Source organism: Electrona antarctica, assembly GCF_951216825.1.
Source record: "Electrona antarctica genome assembly, chromosome: 13".
NCBI classification, from domain to species: domain Eukaryota; kingdom Metazoa; phylum Chordata; class Actinopteri; order Myctophiformes; family Myctophidae; genus Electrona; species Electrona antarctica.
In genome coordinates, this window is record NC_136794.1 from 11,765,692 (window position 1) to 11,781,638 (window position 15,947).

Below are 15,947 nucleotides of genomic sequence, written 5' to 3' on the forward strand. Positions count from 1 at the left end.
GACTTTGACTTTGTCCTTCTCCATGTCCTTTTCCATAGCCCATTAACAACAACCATCCATCCAAATTCCTTGAAATCACCTGTTCTCACCATCCCATCTGTACTCCTCTCTCTCCTTTATGTCTCTCCTGATACCCCTCAAATGCACCCCCACGCTCCCCATTGCTGCTTCTCTCCAACGCAGCACCTTGGGGGCTATGGTTGACCTAATTGTGTTGTCTCTCTGTGCTATTTGGAATTAAGGAAAATAATACCGATTGCCCTGTCTGCATCTGTATTCACATTTCACGCACGCATAACATCCTGTGCCCTTTGGTGTGTTGTGTTCATTACTAGAAAATACAGACAGGGAGGACAATCACAACAGTGATGTTGTTTCCCTGACAACAGTAATTGCTAAGATGCAGCCACTTGGCAGGGAGTCCGGGAACAACTGTGTGTGTGCATTTGTGAGTATGTGTGCCTGATGTACATGTATGTTTGTGTGAATCAGGACTCAGGAGACAGTATGTGCTTTTTGTGTTCAGTTTACCATTCTTTCAGTGTGAAAAGGCAGATAATCTCTACTAGAGACTGTGCCTAAAGTGACAAATTGGCATGACCAGTTCATCTCACACCACAAACATGAATTATTATTGTTTTTCGCCATCTATTTTCAATATTCTCAAAATATATATATATTTTTTTTTACAGTTATGGCAATTGTCTAACGAAAAAGAATCTAACCAATAAATAAAGCAGTTTACATCCGAAAATAGTCTATCAAGAAAAGAAATGCAGTGAGGAGAATGAAAATTGTTTTTAAATGTTCAATGTTCTAAAACATCAAGTGTACTTCTGTATTCTTCTGGTTCTTTTTGCAATCTCTAAACACACCTAGACAAATTCCAAATCAACTGTAAGTTGGTTTTGGCAATACATAATTGAACAATACAATTATATGGGAGTGCTCTCTGCCAATAGCTCTTATTATTAAGTGTAGACTTAAGAGATTATTTTGTAACACTGACCTATCTAAGTGTTGTGATTCAAGCCATCTACTACCTGTCTCTCTACTGTCAACCATCATTCCCTGTTCTTCAATCTCTTACATCATCAATGTTTCTATTCCAATCTGTCTCTCACTGGTCTCTTTACCTACTGTATAGCCTATAGTGTTGCCTATAGTTCATAGCAACAGGTACTCCAACTCAGCAGCCAGGTGAGATGTGACTTGCATCTTTAGTTGTGTCGATCAGCATAGTGGGGAATGCTGTCACTCCTGGCTAATCATTGAAACAACACCCACAAATCATGCCTGCTACACCAGCACTTATGGGACAAAATACACTTCTAACCCAACTCATCACCAGAAGGTGATCAGTTCAGTCCCTCTCGTCCAAAACATGGGGCCTCAAATCAGACGATACAAATTACAAAATCGATCATTGACCTTCAGCCTATAGGTTGCTCTGGTACCATGTACATGTATGAGCATCCTAATGTCGCATGGTGCATGTTGACAAAATAATGCCTATGCCTAAGCCTTACCCAAACCTTAAAGGTATATTCAGTGATTTGACTAAATTCAAATATCACTTATTTTTTCTTTTTTTCTGGATAATCCTCCCTACTATAGAGTGTGCTGACCATATAAGGAGTTCCTCCCTGTCCCCAGTGAGCCCCTGGGGTAAAAAGAAACTCTAGTTTCAGTTTTGGTGGCGGGTGGCAAAGCCTTCATCCAATCAGGATGAGAGGGGCCTTCCTCCAATCATGATCGAGTGGGGTGCCTTGGTGCACATGCTGTTGGCCTGTTGCACTTCCCCCCACTGTAGAGCGTGCATGTGCACATTTTGTTACCGGGGCGGACTGGGTGGTTTTCCAAATCACCCAAATCACTGAATGCTCCTTTAACCTCACAAAGACGCATGTGCAGTGAGTGCAGATATTTAGGAAAAACACAAGACAGTGAATAGAAGAGGGAAGGGACAAGCATTAGCGTATTCTTGGTGTATGAGAAGAGTTCTCCCTCTTGCAGGACACAAGAAACATCAAACAACTGAAACAAATCAGGGCCCTGAGAGGATGTGTATTGATCCAGAGGGTGAGACGTTCACAAGGGCCACTGCAATCACATTTACCCAGCCTCATGTTGTCAGGATGGAGACACTGATTGGCTGCTTAGAGGCAACAAACAAAACAGCGATGCTGAGAAACAATGACATGTTGGCTACTTTAGTACTTGGCCTGAAATACAGTGCAAGAAAAAGACAGGGAGACAACGAGAGGGAGAGTAAACAACAGCTTTCTCAAGGAGTAACTTCCAGAGTCTGGAGGAAATAGGTTTATACAAATGAATATGCTGTTTCATTGGCTTGGCATCATGCTGGATCGATGCAAATATTTGTCTGTTCCTCCATGATCAAATCAAAGCACACAGGATCTATGCTTATATGACTGTTACTGTACAAAGTGCACTTTGATGGACAGGCTAGTTGGCACGGTGCAGAGATAAACAGAACCAACGGTTATCACCTAACACCTGTTTCAAATCAAAACACATCCCACACAGACAGCAATGAAGCCTTTATCATGCCAGTTGTGCACACATCTACCTGCTACCTGTGCCTTTCAAGCAAACCAATATTAGGAGTATGAGTATTATGACAGCTGAATATAATCTGACATTTCTCACAGCTCCAGTTAACATGCACAAAGACACAAACCCAGTCATCGACATCTATACATAGAGAGTAGACACACATATAATGCATGCATGCAGAAAACTCAAACAAACACATCTAATGAGTTATGAGTATATGATAACATTAAGCGGGTAGTTTTTCTTGTTTAAACAGCTGGGCAGAGAAAGCTCTATTTCAGGATCGCTGCCTGGACTGGTGGTGGTAATTAGGCTGGCTGCCAGAACATCCCCAATGAGGCGGAGTTCACCTTCCCTTGTGGCAGAGAGGTGAGAGTGTGTACACAGAACTCAATGGCTTCACCTGAGTTTCCAGGTCAAATGTTGGAGCATTCATTGTTCAACTCAATGACTGAAAACATTTAACCAGGTCTATCGTAGCTGATGTTAGAATACTTTTATATCTAGCCATGGGACAAAGTAAATGGCTATAAACCATTTCCAAATGTTATATTACCCGGTGCATGTATACTGTAATCTATTACTGTTTCCTCCCCTCTGCAAACATGCTTTTTACACACTGTGCTGGTCCAAAAATCTGGTCTCACTTTCCCTCTGCTAGAGGAAACACAAAAATGGTGAATTGGCAAAGTCGACGTGTTGGAAAATGCATTCAGCCGTGCCGACCTGCAGTTTCTATTGAGCATGTTGTAATTACATAGTCATTTAACTTTAATACAGATTTCAACTGGGTGAAGGTCTTTGGAGAGGCGGAATCCAGCTGTGTTTATAGACCAGTTACCCAGTGAGTGCAGCCAAGTAGTACCCTCAATCATCCCCTGCTGTTACGGTGGATTGATGTGAACTGTGTTGCACAATCGCATATACATCTGTACACTGTAGAATTCTAGGTGTTCATTTAACTCTGAGTTAACTAACATTCAGGATTTTGCCATATAGAATTACTTTTCCACCAGTAAAAGTGTGTTTCTGAGTGTTCAGTTCAAAATGGAGGCCAACTCCTTCAACTTCAACTCTTGTGGAATGCTTATTTAAACATAACCACGTTCCGATCCCTCTCAGATCTTCATCAGGCCAGAGGGATCAAGCATGGTAATATTCAACATTCAACAAGAGTTGCAACCAAGCCTTCCTTTTTAAATTCAACTAATGTGTTTTGCAGTTTATCTCTGCACCAAGGAAAGGGGGAAATGTATGACAAACAACGATTGTGTGTGTGTGTGTGTGTGTGTGTGTGTGTGTGTGTGTGTGTGTGTGTGTGTGTGTTCCTACAAATTAAGTGATTGGAGTCTAACCTCCCTACCAGTCCCTTACTTGTGTTTGTTATTATTCTTAGCCTTATAATCTCTTCCCTTCTCTGAAGAGTTTCCATGGCTGTTTTCTCCTGCACTGCCGTTCCACTTCTTATTATATCTGGTTTTGTACTCTTCTCCCTTTTTTGAGTGGTGTAAACCACTCCTACAACTGGCTTTGTTAGTGCAGAAAAAATGAGCATGGTTGCTATGTTCACCCAGGTGAACAGGGTTTTATGTGCAGAAAAAATGAGCATGGTTGCTATGTTCACCCTGTTCACCCGGGTGTGATTTCATTACGTCAGACATGATTTCATTACGTCAGACAGGCTATATAAGACCTTACACCACTCAGTTCACACGGGTGTGATTTTTTTCTCTACCCCCTCCTCCTTCAGCATCCCTCCTTCTTCCCTGCTGGTGTTTGGTAACAGGCTGTCAGATGTGTTTAGTGTTCTGGGAAAGTGGTGGCTCGCCCTTAAGGCCATGGCAGCCCTACTGGCTGGTGACTGGCTGAGTTGACAATTACATTAGCAAATAAGAATAGAGCAACATCTCTCTGCAGAAGAGAGAGATATATATATATAAGAGAGAGAGAGAGAGATACAGAGTAACAGAGAAAGTTACAGAGTAACAGAGAAAGAAAAGGAGAGATAGACCATCCTCATCCTTGTTTTTCATCTGTCATTTGATTGGACAATAAATGTAATATGTGGACCTCATTGTCACCCAGTAAAGGGCACCCGTTTGGTCAAATGGTGTAATTACAACGTCCTAATGTGACACGCGAGGAAAAAGTGACAGTGGCAGGGCACAGGACGGTGTGGCAGGGGTGAGACGTGTTATCAGGACAGCCAGAAGGTCTGTCTTGGGGCAGTGTTCCAGGAGTTCAACCGCTGTCAGGCATCATAAGGTGAAATAACAGCAGTAAACTATACCCTGAAAGACATCTAGACTCTGCACCTTTCACCTGAATGCCTGTCCCTATATAAAAAGCATCATACTGGTAGCCAAATTGTCTATGTGGACACTGGAATATTAAAGGGTCAGGCTAAAGAAAAGGCTATACTAGGCATACAGTGACTTTTCTTTCTCACCAGACTGCAACTTCACTGTAATCTTTGCAGTCGTCTTTGGTCTAACTATAGGTACCACTGCCACAGGAAAGGTGCAAACCTGACTGACTCCTTAGTATTTTATGTACTTAGTATATAGTTCATATTCATATAAGGGGCACGTTAGTCTGAATGCCTCAAGCTATATTCAGCTGTCAGTCAGCTGATTGTATGAATCAGCCTATAGCTTCCTATTCCTCATTCACATCTCAGTTGGTCATTACGTCACACTTCCATTTCAATCTATGGCTTTAATGTTAAAATGCATTTAAGTTGTATGTTTCATGCTTAGCATGCTGCTTCGACAAAATTCGGATAATATCTCCCAGATCGCGAAGCATTTAACGCCAAGTTTAACTGTATTCCATTTGTTGCAATAAATGGTAAATCTACTTTGACGCGAGTGTTTCCTATCTGAAGTATGTATTTAGTTCATGTACTCTTTACCCCATCACTTGGCAAGGGATTTACTTATTATCCTCTTATCGTTGATATGTGTTCTTTAAAAAATTTACCATATATTCTTTACAAATAGCCTAGTCTATAAGTCAGTACTCGAGACACAAGTCAGTCACTAAACGCTTCACTCAACTAGAGACTTTGTTTGTTGTGTTAAGAGTTAAGAACTTGGAATGCAGACCGTTCTAGGCTAGCAAGAACCTTGCATTTTGACGTCCCCAACCAGGGCCCAAAAATGTATTATCTCAGAAAACATTATGTAACATTATGTAGGAAATATAAGTTTGATTAATCAAATACTAGTTTTAACACCCAAATTCCAAATCTGATCCACTCAGATAGGCAGTTCAGTTCAGAATTCTTGCACACAGATGATTGGTAGACAGAGATCTCCATTAGTCTTGCAAAATACAGCAACAATATAAACGGTCTTCAATTGGGTACAAAGGTCAGACAAGTTTTCCTCATCGTTGTGCTCAGTCAGTTTACTTGTCCCTTTCCAGGAATGCTATACTTGCCTCTGACCAGGAAGCGATTTAACCAACATGCTTTCACCTTTTCCGTTCCTATAGCAACCAGGAGGTAGCATTCAAATGGTCATTGAGGTTTACCTTCTAATGTGTCCATCTGTTTTTTCTGTGCAGTCAATTTGTGATTGAAGGAAATATGACCATGCATGATAGGTAAACAATAAGTAATAAATGAAAGACTAATGCACCCACTATTGTGACAATACACTATTGTGTATAACTAACCTACTACAGCCAGGTGCGACAAATAAATGTATCACCTGACAAGTCAAATGTTACACTGACACTCGTGAGTATGTAATGAGGTCAACATCAGTGCACCTACAGGTGAGAGTGCGACAAATATAATTGTATTTATCACCTGACAAGTCAGATGTTGCACTGATATGACACTCGTGAGTATAGTTACAGGCTACTCGTGAGATATGGTTTCACGGAAGGGACGTGCAATCAATGCAAACACAGATGAACTACTGTACATTACAGTGTGGGGATTCTGGGGAAGGAAGGCAAAAGCCTCCTTCGTTATTCGTTAAGTAGGCTAAAAGTCTTATTTAGTCTCCACTTGGACATAGCAAAAACAAACCTCTTCCATTTCAAACAGAAGCCTAGCCGTCTGTTTTGGTAACATTGTAGCGCGAAAATGATACACAGAGCGTATGTGTATCATTTGCAAATGTCGTGGATACATGCAGGGCAACAGTTGTCATTGTCACCTACATTATAAAGACCACCAGACTGATAGTGCTCACTGTAGCAGCAGCACTGGCTGGGTTTTGCCAGTATCCTCATGCACACACTAATTCCCCTCAGCCCCTCTGTGAAGCATTTAATTGTTTAGAGACAACCATGCAGCCCTAATTTAAGTTTATTTATTTTTAATTATTCGCTATCTCGGAGAATAGACCTTTGGGACTTAGATGTTAAAATAAAATACAAAAAATATATATAAAAGGTGTTTTGCAAATGTACCTACCTGATATTCCTCCCCCGACCACTATCACGTCGTACGTGTTGTTGAGTGCTGTCATGGTGCTGCTCTCTCGGGTTGTCCCTCTCTCTTCCCTGACCCTGGCTGGCTGCTGTCCGCTCCGCTAGCTCGCCGCTGAACGCAACGCACACACTGGGTCGCGGTCGCGGTCGGCCTGGTGTCAAAATATAGTCAATATCCCATAGGCGGAAAGGACGAGCGGAGGAGTGTGATTGGTTAGTTGGCTGTCACTGGCAACCGCTTGTGATTGACAGCATGATTTAACATACATAATACCTGTGCTGTAGGCTACATATTTAAATGAAAATAAATACAGGATGTGTACGTGGTAAATCAGAGTTGCGATATCGATCATATAACCTTCTAGGCTAACTCAGCTGAGGATATCTGACTTGACTGGTTTTATAATTTTATTTGTAAAAAATATTTTACTCATCATCACTTTATTATTCCTCCTTATTTATGACACACACACACACACACACACACACACACACACACACACACACACACACACACACACACACACACACACACACACACACACACACACACACACACACACACACACACACAGACAGACAGACAGACAGACAGACAGACAGACAGACAGACAGACAGACAGACAGACAGACAGGAGTCACAGAGTGGTCCATACTGATTGACTGTTCATGTTTACCCTACCTCTGGTAGCCTGGCTTTTTGGGCAGACTCATAACCTAGTAATCACACTGTCAGTGTCATGCACCGGCAGTTGTACTGTACTGTACTGTACTGTACTGTACTGTACTGTACTGTACTGTACTGTACTGTACTGTACTGTACTGTACTGTACTGTACTGTACTGTACTGTACTGTACTGGCTCTTCCCTGAAGAGCCCCTGGGCCGTGGCGAAACAACAATGTGCCATGTGACTGAAATTCAAGCTGGCACTGACGGTACCAGGTCGACTCGCCCCTTTTCCAACTCGCCCTCGCGAAAAGTGAAGACGGCTCGCCACAGAATTTCGAAAGGTGAAGACGGCTCGCCACAGAATTTCGAAAAGTGATGACGGCTCGCCCCGAGCCGTGGAGAGCCCGCCCCCATAGTGTGGACAGCTCACCCCGCAGCGTGGATATCTCGCCCCAACGCACGGATATCTCGCCCGTGTTTATTTCATGTTTATTTTACCTTATTTCTCATATTAGAACATTGTTTGTCAAAGGAGAACATTTAGAACCAGTTCGTTTGTTGTTGGTCAAATTAAAATTATGCATGGATAATGAATGGCTTACTCCCCTCCATTGTTCTGGAAATTCCATTCCAAGTACAGTACTTGAAATTATATGCACTCATGTTTACATAATGTTATCCAGTAACATTCGTTTTTGCATAATTCAACATAATATTTACTGACTGTGACAGGCAGACAGTCAGCAGGTCTGTCAGGCTGCAGGCATCATAAGGTGAAATAACAGCAGTAAACTACCCTGAAAGGCATCTAGATTCTGCACCTTTCACCTGAATGCCTGTCCCTTCATCCTACTATAAATGCGCCACGTCTCTGCGTGCGTACGTGTGTGTACGGTTGTAATGCACGTAACTCGAGAACCGTTTGACCCACCGACTTCACATTCGACACACACGTTCCACACCCCCACAGGGAGTGCAGTGCCAGGTATCGAGTTGGTCGGACCTACGGTTCTCCAGAACCACCACAAAAGGCTCTGGTCAGGCTCTGCCAGTGGGCCTAATGAGGCCAACTCCTTTCACCTGGGCCAGGCTATGCCAGTGGGCCTAATGTAGCCTGGCTAATAAGCCAGACTAATATCACACAACACTGTCGCGGTATATTAGTCTGGGCTGGCTCCACTTGGATTTCATTTCCCGGGGGGCGGGTTCAAACATTTTCTCTTTGACGCAATTGGTCAGAGCTACTGTCAGTCAAAAGTCTCAAGCATTGAACGTCACTGTACCAAAGCCCGCCCATATTGCATACCGTGTCCCGATTGGTCCGACCTGTTCTCGGTTGTAGGAAAGAGGCGTGCTACTGATCCTCGCCAGACCGTAATCCGCTGGTAGGCAATTTTTTTTTGCCAACGGCTGATTCGGTCTGGTTTATTAACCAGGCTAGGCCTAATGAGGCCAACTCCTTTCACCTGGGCCAGGCTCTGCCAGTGGGCCTAATGAGGCCAACTCCTTTCACCTGTGCAATTTCCAGCCTCTGCCTCAGCCCTAGGCTTACTCTACACTCTGTGACCTGTCAGTCTGCTTAAATCAACAAACAATCAACAATCAACAAAGCAAAGTATACTTTTGTGGATACTGTGATTGGTGTATGGTAGGCCTATACTGATTGTCTAACACACACGTCTCACACACACACACACACGCATGCACGCACGCACGCACGCACATACGCAGCACGCACGCACACGCCACGTACCACTTTGTGTGAAATTAAAATAATCGGTTGCCTGACAACCTACTATAGCCAATCCCTGCGCATCCGTCGCTCCGGGCAATGGGATCTATCTAGAGTAAGAGTACCATGGCCAAGCCCCCATGCCAAGCCCCCATAGATAGGTCGACTACTACTGTATATAGAGATATAATATCGACTGACTGAGTGTTCTCCAGACTCCGCCCACGAGTCTATTTTTTTATTGGACTTTGTTCCTATTTGTCTTGATTGAAGAATAGTGGGCTAGGCTCGGCTACTACATCAAAGTCTAGCCGCTAATGTGCGGTGCCATATTATTCTTATTTATTCCTACCGCTCATCCTTCAAGAGATTATTGTCACAAGGTAGGCCCTACGACCTCCTAAAGCTCCGGTCGCTACCAGTTTAAGAACCCGAGCCTTTCTCTTGTCAATAAAAAGTCTTATTCAGTACAGGCTACAGGGCACATATGACATTATCATTGAATTTGAACACCAAACATCACAGAAAACAGGCCAGCTCTGCTTTAAGTTACCACAATGGAAATAAGATCTTGAGCTTTTTGTATTTTATCCATTAAAGAGTGACACTGAAGTGTCAGGTTTATAGTAGAATTTACAAGGTCTTGCAAGACTAAACAGGCATGCATAATCTGAATGGTTTACCTAGAGTCCTAGACATTTATAATTCAAATCAGCATTTTGTTGCCCCCTTGTGGATGGTGAGAAACAGCAATAAATACATAAATTGGCACTATTATGTTCAAACCACATTAGGGAACATTTCAATAAAGTAGTGATACATCTAGCAAACGGTGTATATGTATAGTAGTATAGAAGACATAATCATGCTTTGATTTAATTTATTAGGTATTGATTGATTGATTGATTGATTGATTGATTGATTGATTGATTGATTGAAATGTATTAACTTAGTTTGCAGAATTACAGTACAATTCAAGCACGACTCAATACAAAGACTGTTAACTGTGAGTGGACGACCCAATAAAGCATTACACTTGTTTACAAGAGGGTCCACCTTGTTCAATTCATCAAAACATTTAGAGACGTACAAATATACACTTCTATAAAGCCAAAGAACAGAACGGGAATCCATCATAAAGGAGGTAAAAAGGGAAAAGAAACGGAGAAAGGGGTGGGTGGGGCCCATGGTCTCGGAGAGATTTTCGTCTTTTTTTCAAATCCTCAAAAATGATGGAAAACGGCATGCTATAGTATGCCGTTCGAGACCATGGGCTATAGCCCATCGTCATGGTCATAAATGATGAAAAACGAGGATTTGAAAAAAAGACGAAAATGACTCCGAGACGATGGGCTATATATAGCCCATGGTCTCGGAGTCATTTTCGTCTTTTTTTCAAATCCTCAAAAATGATGGAAAACGGCATGCTATAGTATGCCGTTCGAGACCATGGGCTATAGCCCATCGCCATGGTCATAAATGATGAAAAACGAGGATTTGAAAAAAAGACGAAAATGACTTCGAGACGATGGGCTATAGCCCATGGTCTCGGAGTGATTTTCGTCTTTTTTTCAAATCCTCAAAAATGATGGAAAACGGCATACTATAGTATGCCGTTCGAGACCATGGGCTATAGCCCATCGCCATGGTCATAAATGATGAAAAACAAGGATTTGAAAAAAAGACGAAAATGACTCCGAGACGATGGGCTATTATAGCCCATGGTCTCGACTCGGAGTGATTTTCGTCTTTTTTTCAAATCCTCAAAAATGATGGAAAACGGCATGCTATAGTATGCCGTTCGAGACCATGGGCTATAGCCCATCGCCATGGTCATAAATGATGAAAAACGAGGATTTGAAAAAAAGACGAAAATTACTCCGAGACGATGGGCTAAAGCCCATGGTCTCGGAGTGATTTTCGTCTTTTTTTCAAATCCTCAAAAATTATGCAAAACGGAATACTATAGCATGCCGTTCGAGACCATGGGCTATAGCCCATCGCCATGGTCATAAATGATGAAAAACAAGGATTTGAAAAAAAGACGAAAATGACTCCGAGACGATGGGCTATAGCCCATGGTCTCGGAGTGATTTTTCGTCTTTTTTTCAAATCCTCAAAAATTATGCAAAACGGAATACTATAGCATGCCGTTCGAGACCATGGGCTATAGCCCATCGCCATGGTCATAAATGATGAAAAACAAGGATTTGAAAAAAAGACGAAAATGACTCCGAGACGATGGGCTATAGCCCATGGTCTCGGAGTGATTGTCGTCTTTTTTTCAAATCCTCAAAAATGATGCAAAACGGAATACTATAGCATGCCGTTCGAGACCATGGGCTATAGCCCATCGCCATGGCCATAAATGATGAAAAACAAGGATTTGAAAAAAAGACGAAAATGACTACGAGACGATGGGCTATAGCCCATGGTCTCGGAGTGATTTTCGTCTTTTTTTCAAATCCTCAAAAATGATGCAAAACGGCATGCTATAGTATGCCGTTCGAGACCATGGGCTATAGCCCATCGCCATGGTCATAAATTATGAAAAACAAGGATTTGAAAAAAAGACGAAAATGACTCCGAGACGATGGGCTATAGCCCATGGTCTCGGAGTGATTTTCGTATTTTTTTCAAATCCTCAAAAATGTGGCAAAACGGCATGCTATAGTATGCCGTTCGAGACCATGGGCTATAGCCCATCGCCATGGTCATAAATGATGAAAAACAAGGATTTGAAAAAAAGACGAAAATGACTCCGAGACGATGGGCTATTATAGCCCATGGTCTCGACTCGGAGTGATTTTCGTCTTTTTTTCAAATCCTCAAAAATGATGGAAAACGGCATGCTATAGTATGCCGTTCGAGACCATGGGCTATAGCCCATCGCCATGGTCATAAATGATGAAAAACGAGGATTTGAAAAAAAGACGAAAATTACTCCGAGACGATGGGCTAAAGCCCATGGTCTCGGAGTGATTTTCGTCTTTTTTTCAAATCCTCAAAAATTATGCAAAACGGAATACTATAGCATGCCGTTCGAGACCATGGGCTATAGCCCATCGCCATGGTCATAAATGATGAAAAACAAGGATTTGAAAAAAAGACGAAAATGACTCCGAGACGATGGGCTATAGCCCATGGTCTCGGAGTGATTTTTCGTCTTTTTTTCAAATCCTCAAAAATTATGCAAAACGGAATACTATAGCATGCCGTTCGAGACCATGGGCTATAGCCCATCGCCATGGTCATAAATGATGAAAAACAAGGATTTGAAAAAAAGACGAAAATGACTCCGAGACGATGGGCTATAGCCCATGGTCTCGGAGTGATTGTCGTCTTTTTTTCAAATCCTCAAAAATGATGCAAAACGGAATACTATAGCATGCCGTTCGAGACCATGGGCTATAGCCCATCGCCATGGCCATAAATGATGAAAAACAAGGATTTGAAAAAAAGACGAAAATGACTACGAGACGATGGGCTAGCCCATGGTCTCGGAGTGATTTTCGTCTTTATTTCAAATCCTCAAAAATGATGCAAAACGGCATGCTATAGTATGCCGTTCGAGACCATGGGCTATAGCCCATCGCCATGGTCATAAATTATGAAAAACAAGGATTTGAAAAAAAGACGAAAATGACTCCGAGACGATGGGCTATAGCCCATGGTCTCGGAGTGATTTTCGTCTTTTTTTCAAATCCTCAAAAATGATGGAAAACGGCATGCTATAGTATGCCGTTCGAGACCATGGGCTATAGCCCATCGCCATGGTCATAAATGATGAAAAACGAGGATTTGAAAAAAAAAAGAAAATGACTCCGAGACGATGGGCTATAGCCCATGGTCTCGGAGTGATTTTCGTCTTTTTTTCAAATCCTCAAAAATGATGCAAAACGGCATGCTATAGTATGCCGTTCGAGACCATGGGCTATAGCCCATCGCCATGGTCATAAATTATGAAAAACAAGGATTTGAAAAAAAGACGAAAATGACTCCGAGACGATGGGCTATAGCCCATGGTCTCGGAGTGATTTTCGTCTTTTTTTCAAATCCTCAAAAATGATGGAAAACGGCATGCTATAGTATGCCGTTCGAGACCATGGGCTATAGCCCATCGCCATGGTCATAAATGATGAAAAACGAGGATTTGAAAAAAAAAAGAAAATGACTCCGAGACGATGGGCTATAGCCCATGGTCTCGGAGTGATTTTCGTCTTTTTTTCAAATCCTCAAAAATGATGCAAAACGGCATGCTATAGTATGCCGTTCGAGACCATGGGCTATAGCCCATCGCCATGGTCATAAATGATGAAAAACAAGGATTTGAAAAAAAGACGAAAATGACTCCGAGACGATGGGCTATAGCCCATGGTCTCGGAGTGATTTTCGTATTTTTTTCAAATCCTCAAAAATGATGGAAAACGGCATGCTATAGTATGCCGTTCGAGACCATGGGCTATAGCCCATCGCCATGGTCATAAATTATGAAAAACAAGGATTTGAAAAAAAGACGAAAATGACTCCTGAGACGATGGGCTATAGCCCATGGTCTCGGAGAGATTTTCGTCTTTTTTTCAAATCCTCAAAAATGATGGAAAACGGCATGCTATAGTATGCCGTTCGAGACCATGGGCTATAGCCCATCGTCATGGTCATAAATGATGAAAAACGAGGATTTGAAAAAAAGACGAAAATGACTCCGAGACGATGGGCTATATATAGCCCATGGTCTCGGAGTCATTTTCGTCTTTTTTTCAAATCCTCAAAAATGATGGAAAACGGCATGCTATAGTATGCCGTTCGAGACCATGGGCTATAGCCCATCGCCATGGTCATAAATGATGAAAAACGAGGATTTGAAAAAAAGACGAAAATGATTCCGAGACGATGGGCTATAGCCCATGGTCTCGGAGTGATTTTCGTCTTTTTTTCAAATCCTCAAAAATGTGGCAAAACGGCATGCTATATTATGCCGTTCGAGACCATGGGCTTATAGCCCATCGCCATGGTCATAAATGATGAAAAACAAGGATTTGAAAAAAAAGACGAAAATGACTCCGAGACGATGGGCTATAGCCCATGGTCTCGGAGAGATTTTTTGTCTTTTTTTCAAATCCTCAAAGATGATGCAAAACGGCATGCTATAGTATGCCGTTCGAGACCATGGGCTATAGCCCATCGCCATGGTCATAAATTATGAAAAACAAGGATTTGAAAAAAAGACGAAAATGACTCCGAGACGATGGGCTATAGCCCATGGTCTCGGAGTGATTTTTCGTCTTTTTTTCAAATCCTCAAAGATGATGCAAAACGGCATGCTATAGTATGCCGTTCGAGACCATGGGCTATAGCCCATCGCCATGGTCATAAATTATGAAAAACAAGGATTTGAAAAAAAGACGAAAATGACTCCGAGACGATGGGCTATAGCCCATGGTCTCGGAGAGATTTTTTGTCTTTTTTTCAAATCCTCAAAGATGATGCAAAACGGAATACTATAGCATGCCGTTCGAGACCATGGGCTATAGCCCATCGCCATGGTCATAAATGATGAAAAACAAGGATTTGAAAAAAAGACGAAAAATCACTCCGAGACCATGGGCTATAGCCCATCGTCTCGGAGTGATTTTTCGTCTTTTTTTCAAATCCTCAAAAATTATGCAAAACGGAATACTATAGCATGCCGTTCGAGACCATGGGCTATAGCCCATCGCCATGGTCATAAATGATGAAAAACAAGGATTTGAAAAAAAGACGAAAATGACTCCGAGACGATGGGCTATAGCCCATGGTCTCGGAGTGATTGTCGTCTTTTTTTCAAATCCTCAAAAATGATGCAAAACGGAATACTATAGCATGCCGTTCGAGACCATGGGCTATAGCCCATCGCCATGGCCATAAATGATGAAAAACAAGGATTTGAAAAAAAGACGAAAATGACTACGAGACGATGGGCTATAGCCCATGGTCTCGGAGTGATTTTCGTCTTTATTTCAAATCCTCAAAAATGATGCAAAACGGCATGCTATAGTATGCCGTTCGAGACCATGGGCTATAGCCCATCGCCATGGTCATAAATTATGAAAAACAAGGATTTGAAAAAAAGACGAAAATGACTCCGAGACGATGGGCTATAGCCCATGGTCTCGGAGTGATTTTCGTCTTTTTTTCAAATCCTCAAAAATGATGGAAAACGGCATGCTATAGTATGCCGTTCGAGACCATAGGCTATAGCCCATCGCCATGGTCATAAATTATGAAAAACGAGGATTTGAAAAAAAGACGAAAATGACTCCGAGACGATGGGCTATAGCCCATGGTCTCGGAGTCATTTTCGTCTTTTTTTCAAATCCTCAAAAATGATGGAAAACGGCATGCTATAGTATGCCGTTCGAGACCATGGGCTATAGCCCATCGCCATGGTCATAAATGATGAAAAACGAGGATTTGAGAAAAAAAAAGAAAATGACTCCGAGACGATGGGCTATAGCCCATGGTCTCAGAGTGAT

The 15,947-nt window shown here is 42.2% G+C and overlaps 1 protein-coding gene across 1 annotated transcript in view; it reads right to left on the reverse strand.

Annotated features, from left to right (window-relative positions):
• Nucleotides 1-7,163, reverse strand: part of LOC306935672 (amine oxidase [flavin-containing]-like) — a 46,081-nt gene extending 38,918 nt beyond the window's left edge. Inside the window, exon 1 of the mRNA XM_079518828.1 lies at nucleotides 7,013-7,163. Coding sequence (XP_079374954.1) covers nucleotides 7,013-7,067 — 55 coding nt within the window. The 5' untranslated portion in view covers nucleotides 7,068-7,163. The remainder of the gene's footprint in view (nucleotides 1-7,012) is intronic.
• Nucleotides 7,164-15,947: the final 8,784 nt, after the last annotated feature.